A 14,516-nucleotide genomic window follows, 5' to 3' on the forward strand; every position below is an offset into this window, starting at 1 on the left:
AGTTTCTAAAGATATCAAACAGTGGGTGGTCTTGGTGACACAGAGGACTCCTTTACAACCAAATTTTAAAGGACTCAAATTTGCTTGTAAACACTGAAGAATATGAGGGACCGGATGCTTTTCAAAGTACAGCTGCTTTAATGGTGGTTTAAGCTGGTTTCATTTTTAACTTAAGCACATAATTTACCAGGACTTTGTGTTTCCATAATGTGACACCTAATATATTCTGAATACTGTGAGTAAACAGTTCCTGCTGACTCACTTCCTCTGTTAACAAGAACGGCCATCATGCCTATGCAGACACATGCTTTAAAAACTCCATACTGACTCATTATTATAGGTTTGTGGGTGTAACGGTATTGGTGAAAAGGGACACTTTCGAGAAGGTACAGCTAGCAAAGAATGTGTAGCTGGAAGTTTTTTGAGTTTTTTTTCCTGGGCACATCAGCATAATCATCCTTCTTACCATCTTACCTACTCGCTAGAAGTGATGCCCTGCATCTTCATCCTCCTACCCATTATGAATTTCAAGTTAAAGGGTTACTATTTTGGACTACATCCACCGCAAAATGCAGACACACAAGTGCGAGCGGTTTAAACAAGATTTCCACTGAGCGTTCCCAAAATAGAAGCCCTTCTGGCAGCTGTGCAGCTCCGACTAAGGAGACTACCTTGAAGAGGAGATCAGGCAATCTAAAGGACTATTTTTTGTTTTTTCCCCAGGGCGCACTTGTGGTAACTTATGATTGCATCCTATGTTTTATATCTGATTATTTTCTATTAATTTTTTTGGTTGGTGCTTTAAAAACTTAATATCACACATCAGCAAAAGCAATGAAATGGAAATTCACCCCCTGACATAGCACAAAAAATACCCGCAGACTCTCTCTGGCTGTCCACTCCTTATATTCTTTGCTTTTCATCTTTACAATCTGTGGTTTAATAAGGACGATTTACTCTGAAGATAAAACAACACAAGCAAGTACAAGTTTAAAAGAGAGACCACCTTGACAGAGGAACACTGTGAGTTATGTTAGTGACCAGTTACAAATGTCGTCAGAACTTTACAACCCAAACAGAAAAAGTATATGTTTGCTATTAATAGTGGAAGCATATTTGGTGGTGTGTACAAGTAGCTGTAGTAAGAGGTATCTGGCACAGTTTTAGACAAAGCCACGTCAGCTGTGATTTACTCTTTGGCGTATAGTTTTATTGGCTTGTAGCCCCAGAGAGTTAGGAAATACACACACACACACACACACACACACACACACACACACACACACACACACACACAGAGCGAAAAGCCCCAACTCTACAGGAACTGCTCCAGCCCAGACAGGGGCTGAATTGTTTTGTTTCCATAGAGACCTGGCAGCACACAGCTGACTGCGGCAGAAATACACGCAGAAAGACCTGCACTCGCTGTCTCTCTCTCTCACACACAAAAACCCACACATCCACACACTATTTAATACACCGATAGATGGACTAGAGGAACACACAATGGGAGGAGAGATGTGGGGGAGGAAGAGAAGTAAGGCAGAGAAGGTAAGATGTACGAGAGGAAAGAGGGAGATGTAAAACAGGACTAGACTGAAAAAAGAATAAAAGAAGAGACTGAAAGGATGATAAGCGAATGCAAAACAGATGGAAAAGATGTGTGAGTGGGATTAAACATATTCACCAGCTTCACTACATAACCTTTATCCCTGCCTCAGCAAAGGATCGTCTTTCCAAACTCATGTTGTTCATTGTTCCCAACTACACAGGCTTTACCCAATCTCTGTCAAACCATATGAAACCTCTGTGCAGACCGAATAATCTCATCAGTCACACAGGCAGAAACATGACACCTTAAGATGGGCTGGAACTGCAGACTTTTTTTCTTTTTTTTGTCAGAGCGTAGGTGGAAAAAAAACTTTTAGTGCACAAGCTAGCCAACTCCCTCCCCCTGCTGCCTCTTGGTTTCTCTCCCCTTTCACATGAAAGTGATAGATCTGGGGCTTTATGACCTCTTTATAGACACAAAGAGTGCATTGAGATCAGGGAAGAATGAAAGACTGAACCAGCCCGCCACTCATCACAACACCCTTGCTTTTAACGCTCTACTTCCTCTGCTTATAAACCCTCGATATTATTCCCATTTAAAAAAACAAACAAACAAACAAACAAAAGCCACGAAATGACAAAAAAAACTTTCTCCTTCTTTAATTTGCACTTTTCTATCGCGACTCCCCTGGTTCCCAGTCTTACACCAGTGTAAAAACAATGAGTCACATTGCTACACACTTAGCCACACTGGCCAGTTGGATATCAACCTATTACAAGAAAAAACAAAACAAAACACAAAGGGCAATTTCTCTTACCCCACTTGGCCTTAGTTAGGATATGTGAACCCTTCAACAACCCATCTATGCACATGCACACACACACACACATACACACAGACAAAAAAAGAGAGAGCAGCAGTGGGAGCTAATTACACTCAACGACAGTTACTGACATCAATGAACAACTGCTGCCTGATTGTTACCATATGCTTTTACCAGCTTTTCTGTGTCTCTCTCTGTGTGGATTCAGTATTCCTCAAAGAACTGCATTTCAACACTGACTTCACAATGTGGAAATAGGAGAGATGGGAATCCCCCTATTTCTGTTAAGGCTGCAATTTGTGTTTGGAAACAATGTTGTCACATAATAACAGAATCTAATCTGATACTTCGATACTTTAAGCAGGGGATATATATAGACCTCACAGCCCATTGTTCATTGGTGCTAGTCTCAGAACAGAATCCATTTTTTGGGATTTCCTTACCTGGATGATTGAGGGATGCATCAAGGCACATCTACATTGTATCTACTTTTTTCTGGCAAAGTGCAGTTCAACATTAAAACACAGTCTTGCTGCAAAACTGGATTCAGAAACACATAATTAGAACTATTCAGTTACATTTGGTGCCACTTACAATGGGGGAGCAGGCAGTGCATTTGTCAAAGGCCAGGCTGGCAGGCAGGACATTATCGAACCTTGAAAGAAAGCCTCGAATCTGTGGAGGAGAATAAGACCCTTAAGAAGAGCAGACATTCTAATTATGTGATCAAGGTTTGACAACAGAGGGGACAAGCTGACATTAACAAAAGATAAACAACAAGAAAAACAAGCAGCTTTTGGAAGTCGGTGTGTTCACCAGGAGACTTGCTAGGAAATGGCAAAGGTGATGCTTTTATTCCTTGAAAGCAAAAAGTAATGCTTCCACTGACAATCATGAAAATGCAAAACAAATTTTGCATTTTCATGATGAAAATGCAAAACAAATTACAAATTTTCATATGTAATGAAAATTTGCCAGCAATTTCTGTATGCTGTTTAAACTGAAAGCAGAGAGCGCCCTCTGGTGTTATAAAGGCATGTTTCAATTTGATTCATTTCATCATCTTTAAGTGCTAAATGCCTTCACTCTTAATTAATCCTATACATGCATGTTGCAGTATCACTTTTCACATCACATTCTTGTAATCGCCTTCCTCATCCACCCCCAGCTTCCTGTTTTGTAATAAAAGCTTCAGCCAATAATGGGGGTTTTTTTGTTTTTTGTTTTTTTGATGACACACAAAACATGAGGAGCATGCAACAATTTCCTGGGTATAATTATCTGGTGGTGAGACTGACGAGTATATCAAACATTTGTGGCCAATTACTGCTGATGCCCAGTGACGGAGAAAAGGTGGAAATTCATGGCTTTTGGTGTTTCTAAGATCAAGAGCATCAGTGTTCGTCCTTATATGCACCAAACTCATTTCTTATGCTGTGTGTTAACCTGCAGTGACAGGTGACACACCATGTCCAGAGAGTAAGGTAAACTGTGGGAAGGGGGGGGGGGTCAGACCAGTGGATGAGCGTGGGCGAGTGAGACAGTCGTGAACAGACTCTATAGCTTTCTGTAGAGAGCATAAACTGACCACATATGACATATGTGTGTCAAGTAATGTGCTCAGTCGACGTCAGGCACAGTTCAACACGCGTTTGGATAACACATGAAGATTAACTGCTGTTTAAGCACGGCTCGTCAGACATGTCATTCAAGACTGTAAGACCACTAATTACTTCATGGAGTATCAAAGCATCCTTGAGTTACATCAAAGCAATCAAGGTGCATCATTTCCACTGAGAATCAGTGCTTTTGACTTCAAGGGATGATAATATATGTGCCGCTTTGGATCCCAGTTCAAGTTGCTCAACATTCCTCCCACATTAAGGCCATGCTTAATTTGATCATTTTATCCATTATCTACGTTGCAATTTTGATATTTTGGATTATTTTCTACCTTAGGCCCGGCTGTCCACCCCTTATATTCTTGTTTTTTGGGGACCGTAATTGAGGGACTGAAGATAAAAGGTCTTGGAGTTTGTGAAACTGGACAATATAGCTAAATCCAGTTTAATTCTATATATATCAGAGTAAAGTGCTATTGTAGTAGTTGTTACTTATAGTAACCCTTAATGTTGATTATTTGATTTAGCTTGGGCTTAACACACAGAAGTATCAAAAACATGTTGAGAACATCTCTCAAACACAGCTCTATTCAAGGGCACAAAATTGACAGTGCGCGTGAAAACGAGGGGAAGGCAATGGTATAGCTGCACTTCAGTTACAATGGAGATACAAGTGTGCAATTTTTGCAAATCACCAGAAGCTGTCACTGTGGCACCACAAAAAAAACCCAAACAAACTGCAGAGTGCTGTATAGGCACAGAGTGACGGGGGACTGAGCACCTCAGTCATTTATACATAAATGTGTGCGTCTCAAGCATATTACTTATTTTGCATTTTTCACTCCAATCATTTTTGCACCTTCTCTCTGTACATGAGCACACACATAAAATACCACATTTGAATGCCAATTTTTTTGATGGGTTGTTTGGCTGCCAGCAGATGTGTCAAGCAAAAGGCAGTTTTCATGATGATGAATATTGATGGTGATACGTAAATAGAGGAGATGAAAAACCACCATTTAGCCAGGAGCACAGTTTGTCCTAGGTAATTTGCAAAATCAATAAAAATATTTACACTTTTCTATTACATGAAAAAAAATGAATATATTACTAAACAAAATCCAATTTGAATGTGTCATTAGTCCAATCACGCTCAACACAATCCAAAAAACATTAAACAAAAAAAACCCACACACAAAAAAAACTTGCAAATTGAGTTTTACTAATGACAAACCAAAGAAAAAGAGCTACACAAAGATGCACTATTCAGATAAGCACACGGACCCTTTCTTTTTCCTTTCTTCTCCATAATAGCTGCTGCAACCAGCTCATTGATTATCACTATGAGCTATGACTTTGCCACAGCTTCCAGCTGAGCCTTGCCTGACCTCAAGTGCCGTGTTTCTCGAGCTATGAAAAAGAATTAATTTTGTTCTATTTGGCAGCACCAAATTCAAGTCTAGTTACTGCCTGTTATGACGAGCCATAGCGCCTTACTCTTGACTCATTTCTACAAAAGGACTGAAAGGCACTAATTCATAAAGCACAAAGACATGCAAATCTGCAGCTAAAGTTTGCATATCAGAAAATCTCTTCCTGTCCCAGAAAATGGGCTTCTGGCGCTCGGAAAGACTAAGATCTCTTAATTATGATGGTTTCCAGGCATGATGAAGTCTCCTCATTAGGAACCTTGAGTCATGTTTGATCTTTCAGTTTGAACATATTTAATGACTATTAAAGTCACCAAAATGGGAAACCTTTGTGTATTGTTACAGAATAAAAAACATCAGATGTAAGAATGTTGTCTCTACATATGTATGTTTGTACTGATGTGGACAAAAACCCAGCAGAATATTAAAAACTGAAAAAAAATAAATCACTGACTTGCCAAGCTGTTAAGGCAAGGTTGTGTGCAGGGCACTTAGTGAAATACTATAACAGCGAGGCTGCTGAATTACGCAACACTTCCATCATTTCTGCTTGTCCTTCTTTTCACAGAGTATGCATAACAACACAGCAAACTGTGCCCCTTTTCACTTGCTGAATCAAAACATAATCATTTCTTCTTGGGGTGAATGCTGAGATACTCCTTTGCAATTATCTCTCTTCTGCACTGTTGTTCTCTTCGCAGTCCCAAACTGGACTCTCAGTGAAATGCAGCTTTTTCAGAATGTTAAAGCAATACTTCAGCCTCCGCCTTCAGGATCTGCCACTTGTTCCCCTGAGTCACTGAGAGCTTTGTATGTAGGTGTCTGGAAAACTTTAATAGCCTGTAAATATGCTGACCCTGAATTCAACTTCAGCAATTACAGTTTACTGTCTGTTATGCAATTCTTTTTATTATTTTTTTTAACTCTTACATGCATACTTTGGATTTTTAGCAACATTTTGCAAGTTATTAATTTCAGATTTTCATATGAGTGCATCTATATGTCTGACCTGATGTGGCACGAGACCGAGCGAGGTGGGAGGTTCGTTCATTCTGTCATCGCTGCTGCTGGCCACTGCATAGCCTCTGAAGGAGAAGAAAAGGGACATAAGTTTATATTCCTACACACATGCTTGTGCAATTTTGGCAGTTTTTAAGAAATAAGTAATAAATGAATAAATAAATAAATAAGATGAAGAATTAAAACCAGCAAACCTGCTTAAACAACCTTCCACAGAAAATTATAATACACTGCATTCTGATGATTTTTTATTATACACAGCAAATCTAAATGTGCTGCTAAGAAACACTGACTTTGGTTTTCTATACTGAGAACTAATAGATCCTACTTCCTTGAATATTAAAAGGTTTTACATTTTTCATGTGATCTGAGAGCTCCTGCTCCCCAGTAAATGTAATCAGGGTTAAAAGGTTCTACTTTGTGTGGGTAACAATAAGTGAAATATCACATCTCGCGCTGAGCTGACAGTGGTTTTGCAAAGTCAGAAATCTCTGTCAAACTGCAGCAACATTAATCCTGAAGTGCCAATTTTCTAAAGCCAGTGGTTGCTATGGAGTAAGATTTCAAATGAGAGCTGGTGTAAGGGGCTTTTTTGGGATAAAGAGCTGGAAGAATTGGGGTTATACAGAAAGGCACAAACACAGCTACTAAGATAAAAACAAGGACACAGACAGTAGCTGAAGCAAGACACAGAGAGATCTTGGTGTAAAGCAAGGAGCTACATAAACACAGAAGTTCTGGAAAAAGCACATGGAAATTCACCTTCTCCTTTACTTTCTAAGCTTTTTATCCAGGACCGAAAGAACGGCTTTGTAACAGCTTATAACATCTCAAAAACATTCTGAGAGAAAATGGCTGTCTTATCAGGCCCAGCAAGCAGCCACTTTAGTATGATTTTCACCAAAAAGGGCACACACAATTCCATTTTCACAAAGACACACCCGTGCACATGACTACACACTTAATAGGCATGGACACATCCCCATTGGCGTTAAGAAAAAAATACACATTCTAAGAGACGGAAATATCGAGCTAGCACAGACTGCAAAGAGAACTTAAGGGCTGACTGAACCTCTGTGTTAGAGCTTTTGAAGCATGAAAATGAGAAAAAGCTCTTCGGGGGGGGGGGGGGGGGGGGAGGACTGTGCTACAACCAAATTACCAATGCTACCTGCAGCGCAGTGAGACCTCAGCTGCTGTGCTGCTCCATCAAAAAGGTAACATCTCCCTTAGCTTTAAGCCTGGAGTGAAGCACTGATGAGAGTACTTCAGACAGGTACTGGTAATCAGGGCCGTTCACTAAGGGAGGAGAGTGCTAGCCCTCTAGTGTTTGCAAGGATGTTTTATTAAATCCAGATTGGAATGTGGACTGTGTGTGTAAAAGAAGAGGGCAGTATGACATAAAAACTTTTTTTCTACTATGATTCTGAGTATGATTTTTTTTCTAGCACCATGCTGAGAAGCATATATTGTATACCAGAAACACAAAAACCAGAGGTGTGACGCAAGAGTCAAGCAGACTGTGCTGAAAATAAACTCAAGTGTTCATTGGGAAATATCCACTGACACCGGTAAGAGACAAGAATACCTGCTGTCAACCTCTCACACTTTGCCCAACACTTCAACCTATGAATGCATGGCCAGACCATACATTTTAATACATAAAAGATGAAGGTTGCGTACAGGTCTAAAATGTCACGGCAAGGGTCAACCTTCAGTGTCAAAAAATAAAGCCAGTTTGACATTTAGCTAAAAACTCCAGATCGTCTAATGACTACGTGAGGCTGCTCCAAAAGTGACTCTTGTGTTAAAATATCGATCTAATGGCATTAAAAGCAGTCAAACCTTGATGCATAGCTCAGTATACACACGGTTTTTTCCCTTCTAACATATATAGTTTTTTCAAGTGTAAAATGTATCTAAGTGTAAACAGAATTTGTAAAATTTAACTAAAAATTTCACCACCAGGTGACAGTGTTTTACCAGAAAGTGTAAGTGTAGTTACCCTTATAGATGAAAGCAAGTAAATGCAGGTTTGGGGCTTTGACAGTGCAGCGCATTAGCGCTGATGCCTCACAGCAAGAAGGTTCTGGGTTCAAACTTCTTGGTTGGCTAAGGCTTTTCTATGGAGTTGGTATGTTCGCTCATGTTATGTTAAATGACGATGCTAGATTGGCTCCCAGTGTGGATGTGAGAGCAAAGAGTTTTCTGTTTTTCCATTAGTCTTAGACTGGGCTGGATATGATTGGGCTGTACCTTGCCTCTTACACTATGACTGCTGGGATAGGCTGGATCAAAGTGGTCTAAGATCCCCCAGCTAACAGTTTGTTACATAGCCATAGCCATGTCCTGCTGAGCTTAAATGAGCTGCTGTTTTATTTTTAAACAGACATACAGATGACAGAATTGTTAGCTCGTATGAAAATGAAATGTTTTAAAGTATTTTCTAAGTGCAGTTCAACAGAGCAAAGGATTTTTAACACAGTTTTTACAAACATACTAGTTTTATTTTGGATGCTGGCATTTACTTTGCACACAAATACAAAATTATTTTACAAAAACTACCCCTCCCCACCAATGCTAATACTGAGTTATATGTTGTTTTTGCTGGACAACAGCCTGCAGTTGTTTCTTGTAGGGAGCTGGTGAGGAGCTTTGTGGAGTGGTCTGGCAGAAATAACCTGCTTCTGAAGGTCAAGACAAAGAGATGGTGGTTGACCTTCGGAGGAAAGAAAATCTGTGACACGGCCCATTAACAACATGGGCAGCTACGGATACTTCTAAGTCCACCTGAATAGAACAGACTGAACTGGAAGATCAAAAGTGATGCTGCGTAGCAGAAGGTGACGAGCAGACTCCTCTTTCTGATGAAGTCCAGATACAGAACATGTTCGGCAAGATTTGGAGTTCTACTAGTTTGTGACAATTCCCCTATTTATTTTGCTGTTCTCTCCTGGGGGTCAGTGTCAGTGCCAGAGATGCCAACTGATTCGAAAGGCCAGAAGCATCATTGGCCAAAATTTGGAGGCGTCTGAGTCAATGAGGGACAGAAGGTCACTGAACAAACATGGACATCCCATCTCCCCTGCTCAACTCCACACCTGAGGAAGATTGCATTATAGATATTACCTGTGTTATATCTTCTTTATTAATGTATTATTAACATTAATGTATATTAATGTTCTTACTCTTCCTTTAAAAAAAACTGATAAGTGCCCGCGTCACTTTTACTATAACTATGTTGTTTAGTTATTGTAGACTGAACCATTTTTATTCTTTTCATTCTTTCCTGCTGCCATAACACAATCATTTCCCATGTGGGATCAATAAAGTGTCTATGTATCTATATGCCTATCTACCTGTCTGTCAGTCTTGAGTCAATCCGCAGATTTTCAGGGGAATCCAAGTCAGGGCTTTGTGCAGGCCAGTCAGTACCATTGACATTGTTCTTCACCAGGTGGGATGTATGGTTGTTGTCTTATTGGAAGACAGCTATCCAGTTTTGACGCTGACTGCTTGAGGTTTTCTTTTAAAATCGTTTTTCTTCTTGACGAGATTCCCAGTTCCAGTCACACTCAAGGATCCTCAAAACATAATACTCCCACCACCAAGTTTCACTGTGGGTTGATGTTCTTACGCCTCTCCTTCTTTCTCCAAACATAAGCAGTGTCTCTGTAGCCAAATAGCTCTAGTTTTCAGTTTCTAGTTGTCTAGCTTTATGTGATTAAATGATGCACAATCTTCAGGTTGTTTCAAGTGTACTTGAGTCTGGCTTGAAGGTGTGTCCACGCAGAAATTGAGTTTTTCCTCAGTCTACAGCCTTGCAGTGCATTTCTGTGCAGGGTTTTAGCGACCTTCTTCTATGAATGAGTGAACTCTTTCACTTCCTACCTTTGCCAGGCTTGCTCTGTACTGTGTCGCTCTCTTTGAATTTCTTGATTATACTTCTCATTCCAGCTTTCGACAATTATAAACCTTGTGATAGCTTTGTATATCCATCTCCTGCTTTGAGAGTATCAACGATTCTTTTTCTCCAGTCTAAACTGATTTTCTTTTGTTTCTGGCCTGAAGCCTTCTCAAGTGAATAAATGGGAAAATATCCTTTAGTTTTAACTCAATTTTACATCCGTCGAGCTTTACAAAGTTAAAGGACATCAGGACTGGTTTGTGCTATTGCTCTACAAAAGGGTCGTTTTTCAGGGGGGTAACAATACTGAGCCTGGTATGTTTTTGTTATAATAATTATGTTATTGTGTGAAAATTGAAGTATTTTATGATTTCTAAAGAAAACTAATATGTTTAGAAATGCTATCTTGAAGATCCCTGATTCTGTTAAATTAAAAAAAGCACATGGGCAAATTTGGACAACAACTTAAAATGTCATCAGGGGGCTAATGATTTTGTGTACATCTGTAATCAAGAATTAATGTAAAGCTACTGTTAGACTAGCATCTTTCTAGCCTGCTTTTTCTTTCACTTGCTCTCTTCAGTGGTTGCCACAGCAGATTAGATGGCTCCATCTCACCCTAACCTTTGCAAACTCTTCTGTCAAATGAAGCATTTTAGATGTTCACTCTCACTATATCCATAAGTGTTCTCTTCTTCTTTTCCTTTTGCCAGGCAGCCCAATCATCAACATCCTTTTACCCAATATATCCACTCCCCTCTCTGTCTGCACATGTTACTCTCAACCTTGCCTCTCTTACTTTATCTCCAAACCATCCAACTGTAGCTCTCTCTCTGTAATATACTCAGTCCTTATCCTGTCCACCCTGGTCTCTCCCAGTAAATATTTGAGTATTTTAAACTCTGTGACATCAGGCTCCACTTCCTTCTTAGCCTACAGTTACTGTTCATTACACATAACCACAGTCAAAAATAAGTAAATATATACATAAACAAATTAAACAATAATGAAGGACACATGTTGCAAAGGAGACGTGTCTGTTTAGCAGTCGATGAGAAGATGACTGTACTTCTAACAGCGATTTATTCCCTCAGTCAACATTTTTTTGTGGCTTCAACCATTAGTTTCGGGGTCGCTTCAATACAGTACAAGGCTCATTTCGTAAATAACAGTCCTATTAAGCATAAAATAGGTTGTACAGTTGGGGCATGGCTCGCTTTTACCTACTGGTCATCAATATGATCGCGCTCATGTTCACAGAATCCAGTAATCAAAACAGTAATCTACTTCTAAATAAACCCATGAGTGATGTCCCAGCGACTATTTGCATCAAAATCTACACAAGTATAACGGCCAGTAGTTACACCCTTAATACAACTTCAATTTCTTATTAGTAGCAAACATATATTTTGTCATACTTACCCTTCACTGTGCTGTAGAATGGAGACCATCATCTCAACAGCCAACGCTCCGGCAATCATGGCAAGACCTGGTCTGCTGACTGTGCACTGCTGATCCAGAGTCCGATCCCGGGTTGACTATTTTAGCAAAACAAAACACAGCAAAAATAGTAAGAAGATCAATATAGAGAATCATGTCCTGGAACTCCAAAAAGCCAAAGGTCAATCCAGTAAACCTGAGAGGACTTTCTCCACAATAAGTAGAGAAACGAGAGGTGAGAAACCTTGGCACTGGCTGAAGGACTTCTCCAGGGGAATTCTGACCAAGTTGCTGATCACAAGCTGTTTATGACACACTGATGACTAGCGGATACTTCCAGTTGAGCAGGGTGTTAGTAATGCCATAGTATTTTCATAAATGGACCATTAGTGTCAGTGGCTGCAAACCTCTTGGCCAGTGTCAGTTGGAACAGGCTCCGGCTCACATGTAAAAGGGTAAGAGGGTATTGCTAATGGATGGATGAACGGATCATTAGTGTTTGTGCCAAACCTGCAAATATTCATTTTGGGGATATTACGCTGTGGACCACACATGCTTACCAGGGGAATGGCTACAAAATCTGACATGTAGCCCTTTAGAGTCAAAGGCATTTCATTTTTATTTTCTGGTCATGTTTTATTTTTGCAGCAGTACATTCTCACACTGAATATGTCCCATATGTTTAGACAATCTGTATCATTTTGCTTCAGGCCTGTCTCACTTAAACCTTTAAAACAATATGCAAAACTCTATATTTATTCATTCACTGAACTCAACCTTAGATCAACATTTAGAATATACTGATAGCAGGCTCTGCCTCAAGTTCAAATCTTAGTATTACTTTAATGTTTCACAGAGAGACCGACACATATGGCATTTACAGTAGAAGTCAGAGCTCATTGCAGCAAGTTTCCAACAAATGCCACAGCCTTTAATAGCCTATGAAGAATCTTCGTGCATTACTCCGAAAAGGTCAAGAGAAGGAGAAAATCCAAAATCCCCAAAACAAAGAACATCCAGAGACACAAGCAGAATGTGGGAATGTGGGTGTCGAGGCTACAAAGCTGCAAGTTCTGTTTTATTCTTTCTTGGGGGGGGGATTTGCATATTGTTACTCTTACAGAAAAACAATTACAACCATCTTTCTCAAAAATATGAAAACCAAACAATAACTAAACCAAATGCTGCATTTAAAAGCAACAGATTTTTGATGACTACGAAGTGTGCAGGCAACCTTAAACACAACACTGATGTGATGCTCCTAACAGTTAAGCATAAAAACAGGAATCATGTGAGACTTTCACTCAGGAGATTCGAGTTCATATCTCATATGGGACCGTAATTTTTTAATAGCAATCATTTTCACTTCAGCTTCTGTTTGCTTGGGACCATTTCAAAACCTTGTTTGCTTGAAAATAACATCTGAAAAGAGATTTCGCTCATGCGACCATCACTAATTTTAACTCCTGTAAACAACACAGCCGACTTTGCAGCAGCGTCTACCTGGTTTTGAGTGCATTAGGTGAGCTACTTAGTTGAGTGTATACTTGTTATCTGTGTGGTTTCCTTACATCTCCTGGTGCCACAACATCATTGCAGAAGTAGCAGCCAAGCTTGTGCCCTGGGATGTTTGAAAACAGGGACGATCCCGGGACAGCGGGCGCAGCACCGGCCGGTGTGGAGGATGACGAGGAGGCAGAGGAGCAGGAAGGGGAGGAGTCCGGCTCGGTGGAAACGCTCTGAGTGTTGGGAGGTTTCTTCAGGCCGTGGCGCATCACGACAAATGTGTCGAATCCTAGAGCAGCATTCACCACTAGCTGTGAAAATAACAATTATGGTAAATCATGGTCATAAAAGCTTTTTTACAAAGCAACAGAAAAAAAAGAATCAAAATTGCTTTGGCTTGATTACTGATATTTTTGCCATTTGCCCTGAGTACATTTTCAACCAGTTAAATGTGGCTTCTCTTATGCAGACAATAAGGGAACATCATGTTGGATTATTTTTTAAAAAATCAATCACATAAAACATTACTGGCCTCTACGGAAAGCATCTACATTTTTGGAGCAGCACTTGAAACAAATTTTGATGCCAATTAGCAGTGAAGTCTGAAACAGCTCCATGGCACAAATGGCCAAATAACCTCTCAGTTGAGCCAGCCATCAGAAAAAAACCTCATCAACAGCCCACTTAACAGCACACAGCAACATAAGAGTTGCATTACTGTTCCCACTGGAAGCATTACAAGTTCCTGACACAATGTTCAATAAATCCAATTTTGCATGGCAAATTATAAAATAACATTAATATAAAATGGTAAAGAGAAAAGTTGGACTTGAGTTATCAAGCAATCTTAGTTTCCCGAAGGAGAAGTGAAAGGGCTTCCCAATTTCAGATTCAAGCTTAAAGGTAAATAAAAGAAAAACAAAGTTAAAAAGACATTAATGTCTCCTGCCAGAGTGCTGCACTGTGGCTTGAGGTCCAAAGTAACCTTTGAGCAAACAGATCTGTTTAAATCCATGGTATTGATTTCCTGTGCCACTATCAAAATATTCTCAACAAAGCTCATAAAGCCTGTTCTGTTTATGTACATCTGAGACTAGACTACAATGCGCCAGTAGAGACTAGATAAAGTAATAAAATCCTTTACAATTCATTGTGTAGATTACAAAAAGTCCCTAATAGCAAAGAATAAAACAATTAAAAAGGTGGAGTATAACAT

General features: G+C 39.8%; 1 protein-coding gene across 3 annotated transcripts in view; it reads right to left on the reverse strand.

Annotated features, from left to right (window-relative positions):
- The window catches only part of atg7 (ATG7 autophagy related 7 homolog (S. cerevisiae)), a 57,391-nt gene that overhangs the window by 27,816 nt on the left and 15,059 nt on the right, over positions 1 to 14,516 (reverse strand). For all 3 annotated transcript variants that reach the window (XM_026167707.2, XM_080301792.1, XM_080301793.1), the window contains exons 14-17: positions 13,366 to 13,611; positions 11,777 to 11,892; positions 6,437 to 6,512; positions 2,970 to 3,050 (exon numbers count right to left, since the gene is read on the reverse strand). In XM_026167707.2, coding sequence (XP_026023492.2) covers positions 2,970 to 3,050; positions 6,437 to 6,512; positions 11,777 to 11,892; positions 13,366 to 13,611 — 519 coding nt within the window. The remainder of the gene's footprint in view (positions 1 to 2,969; positions 3,051 to 6,436; positions 6,513 to 11,776; positions 11,893 to 13,365; positions 13,612 to 14,516) is intronic.

The sequence above is a fragment of the Astatotilapia calliptera genome, chromosome 5 (assembly GCF_964374335.1).
Source record: "Astatotilapia calliptera chromosome 5, fAstCal68.1, whole genome shotgun sequence".
Classification (NCBI taxonomy): domain Eukaryota; kingdom Metazoa; phylum Chordata; class Actinopteri; order Cichliformes; family Cichlidae; genus Astatotilapia; species Astatotilapia calliptera.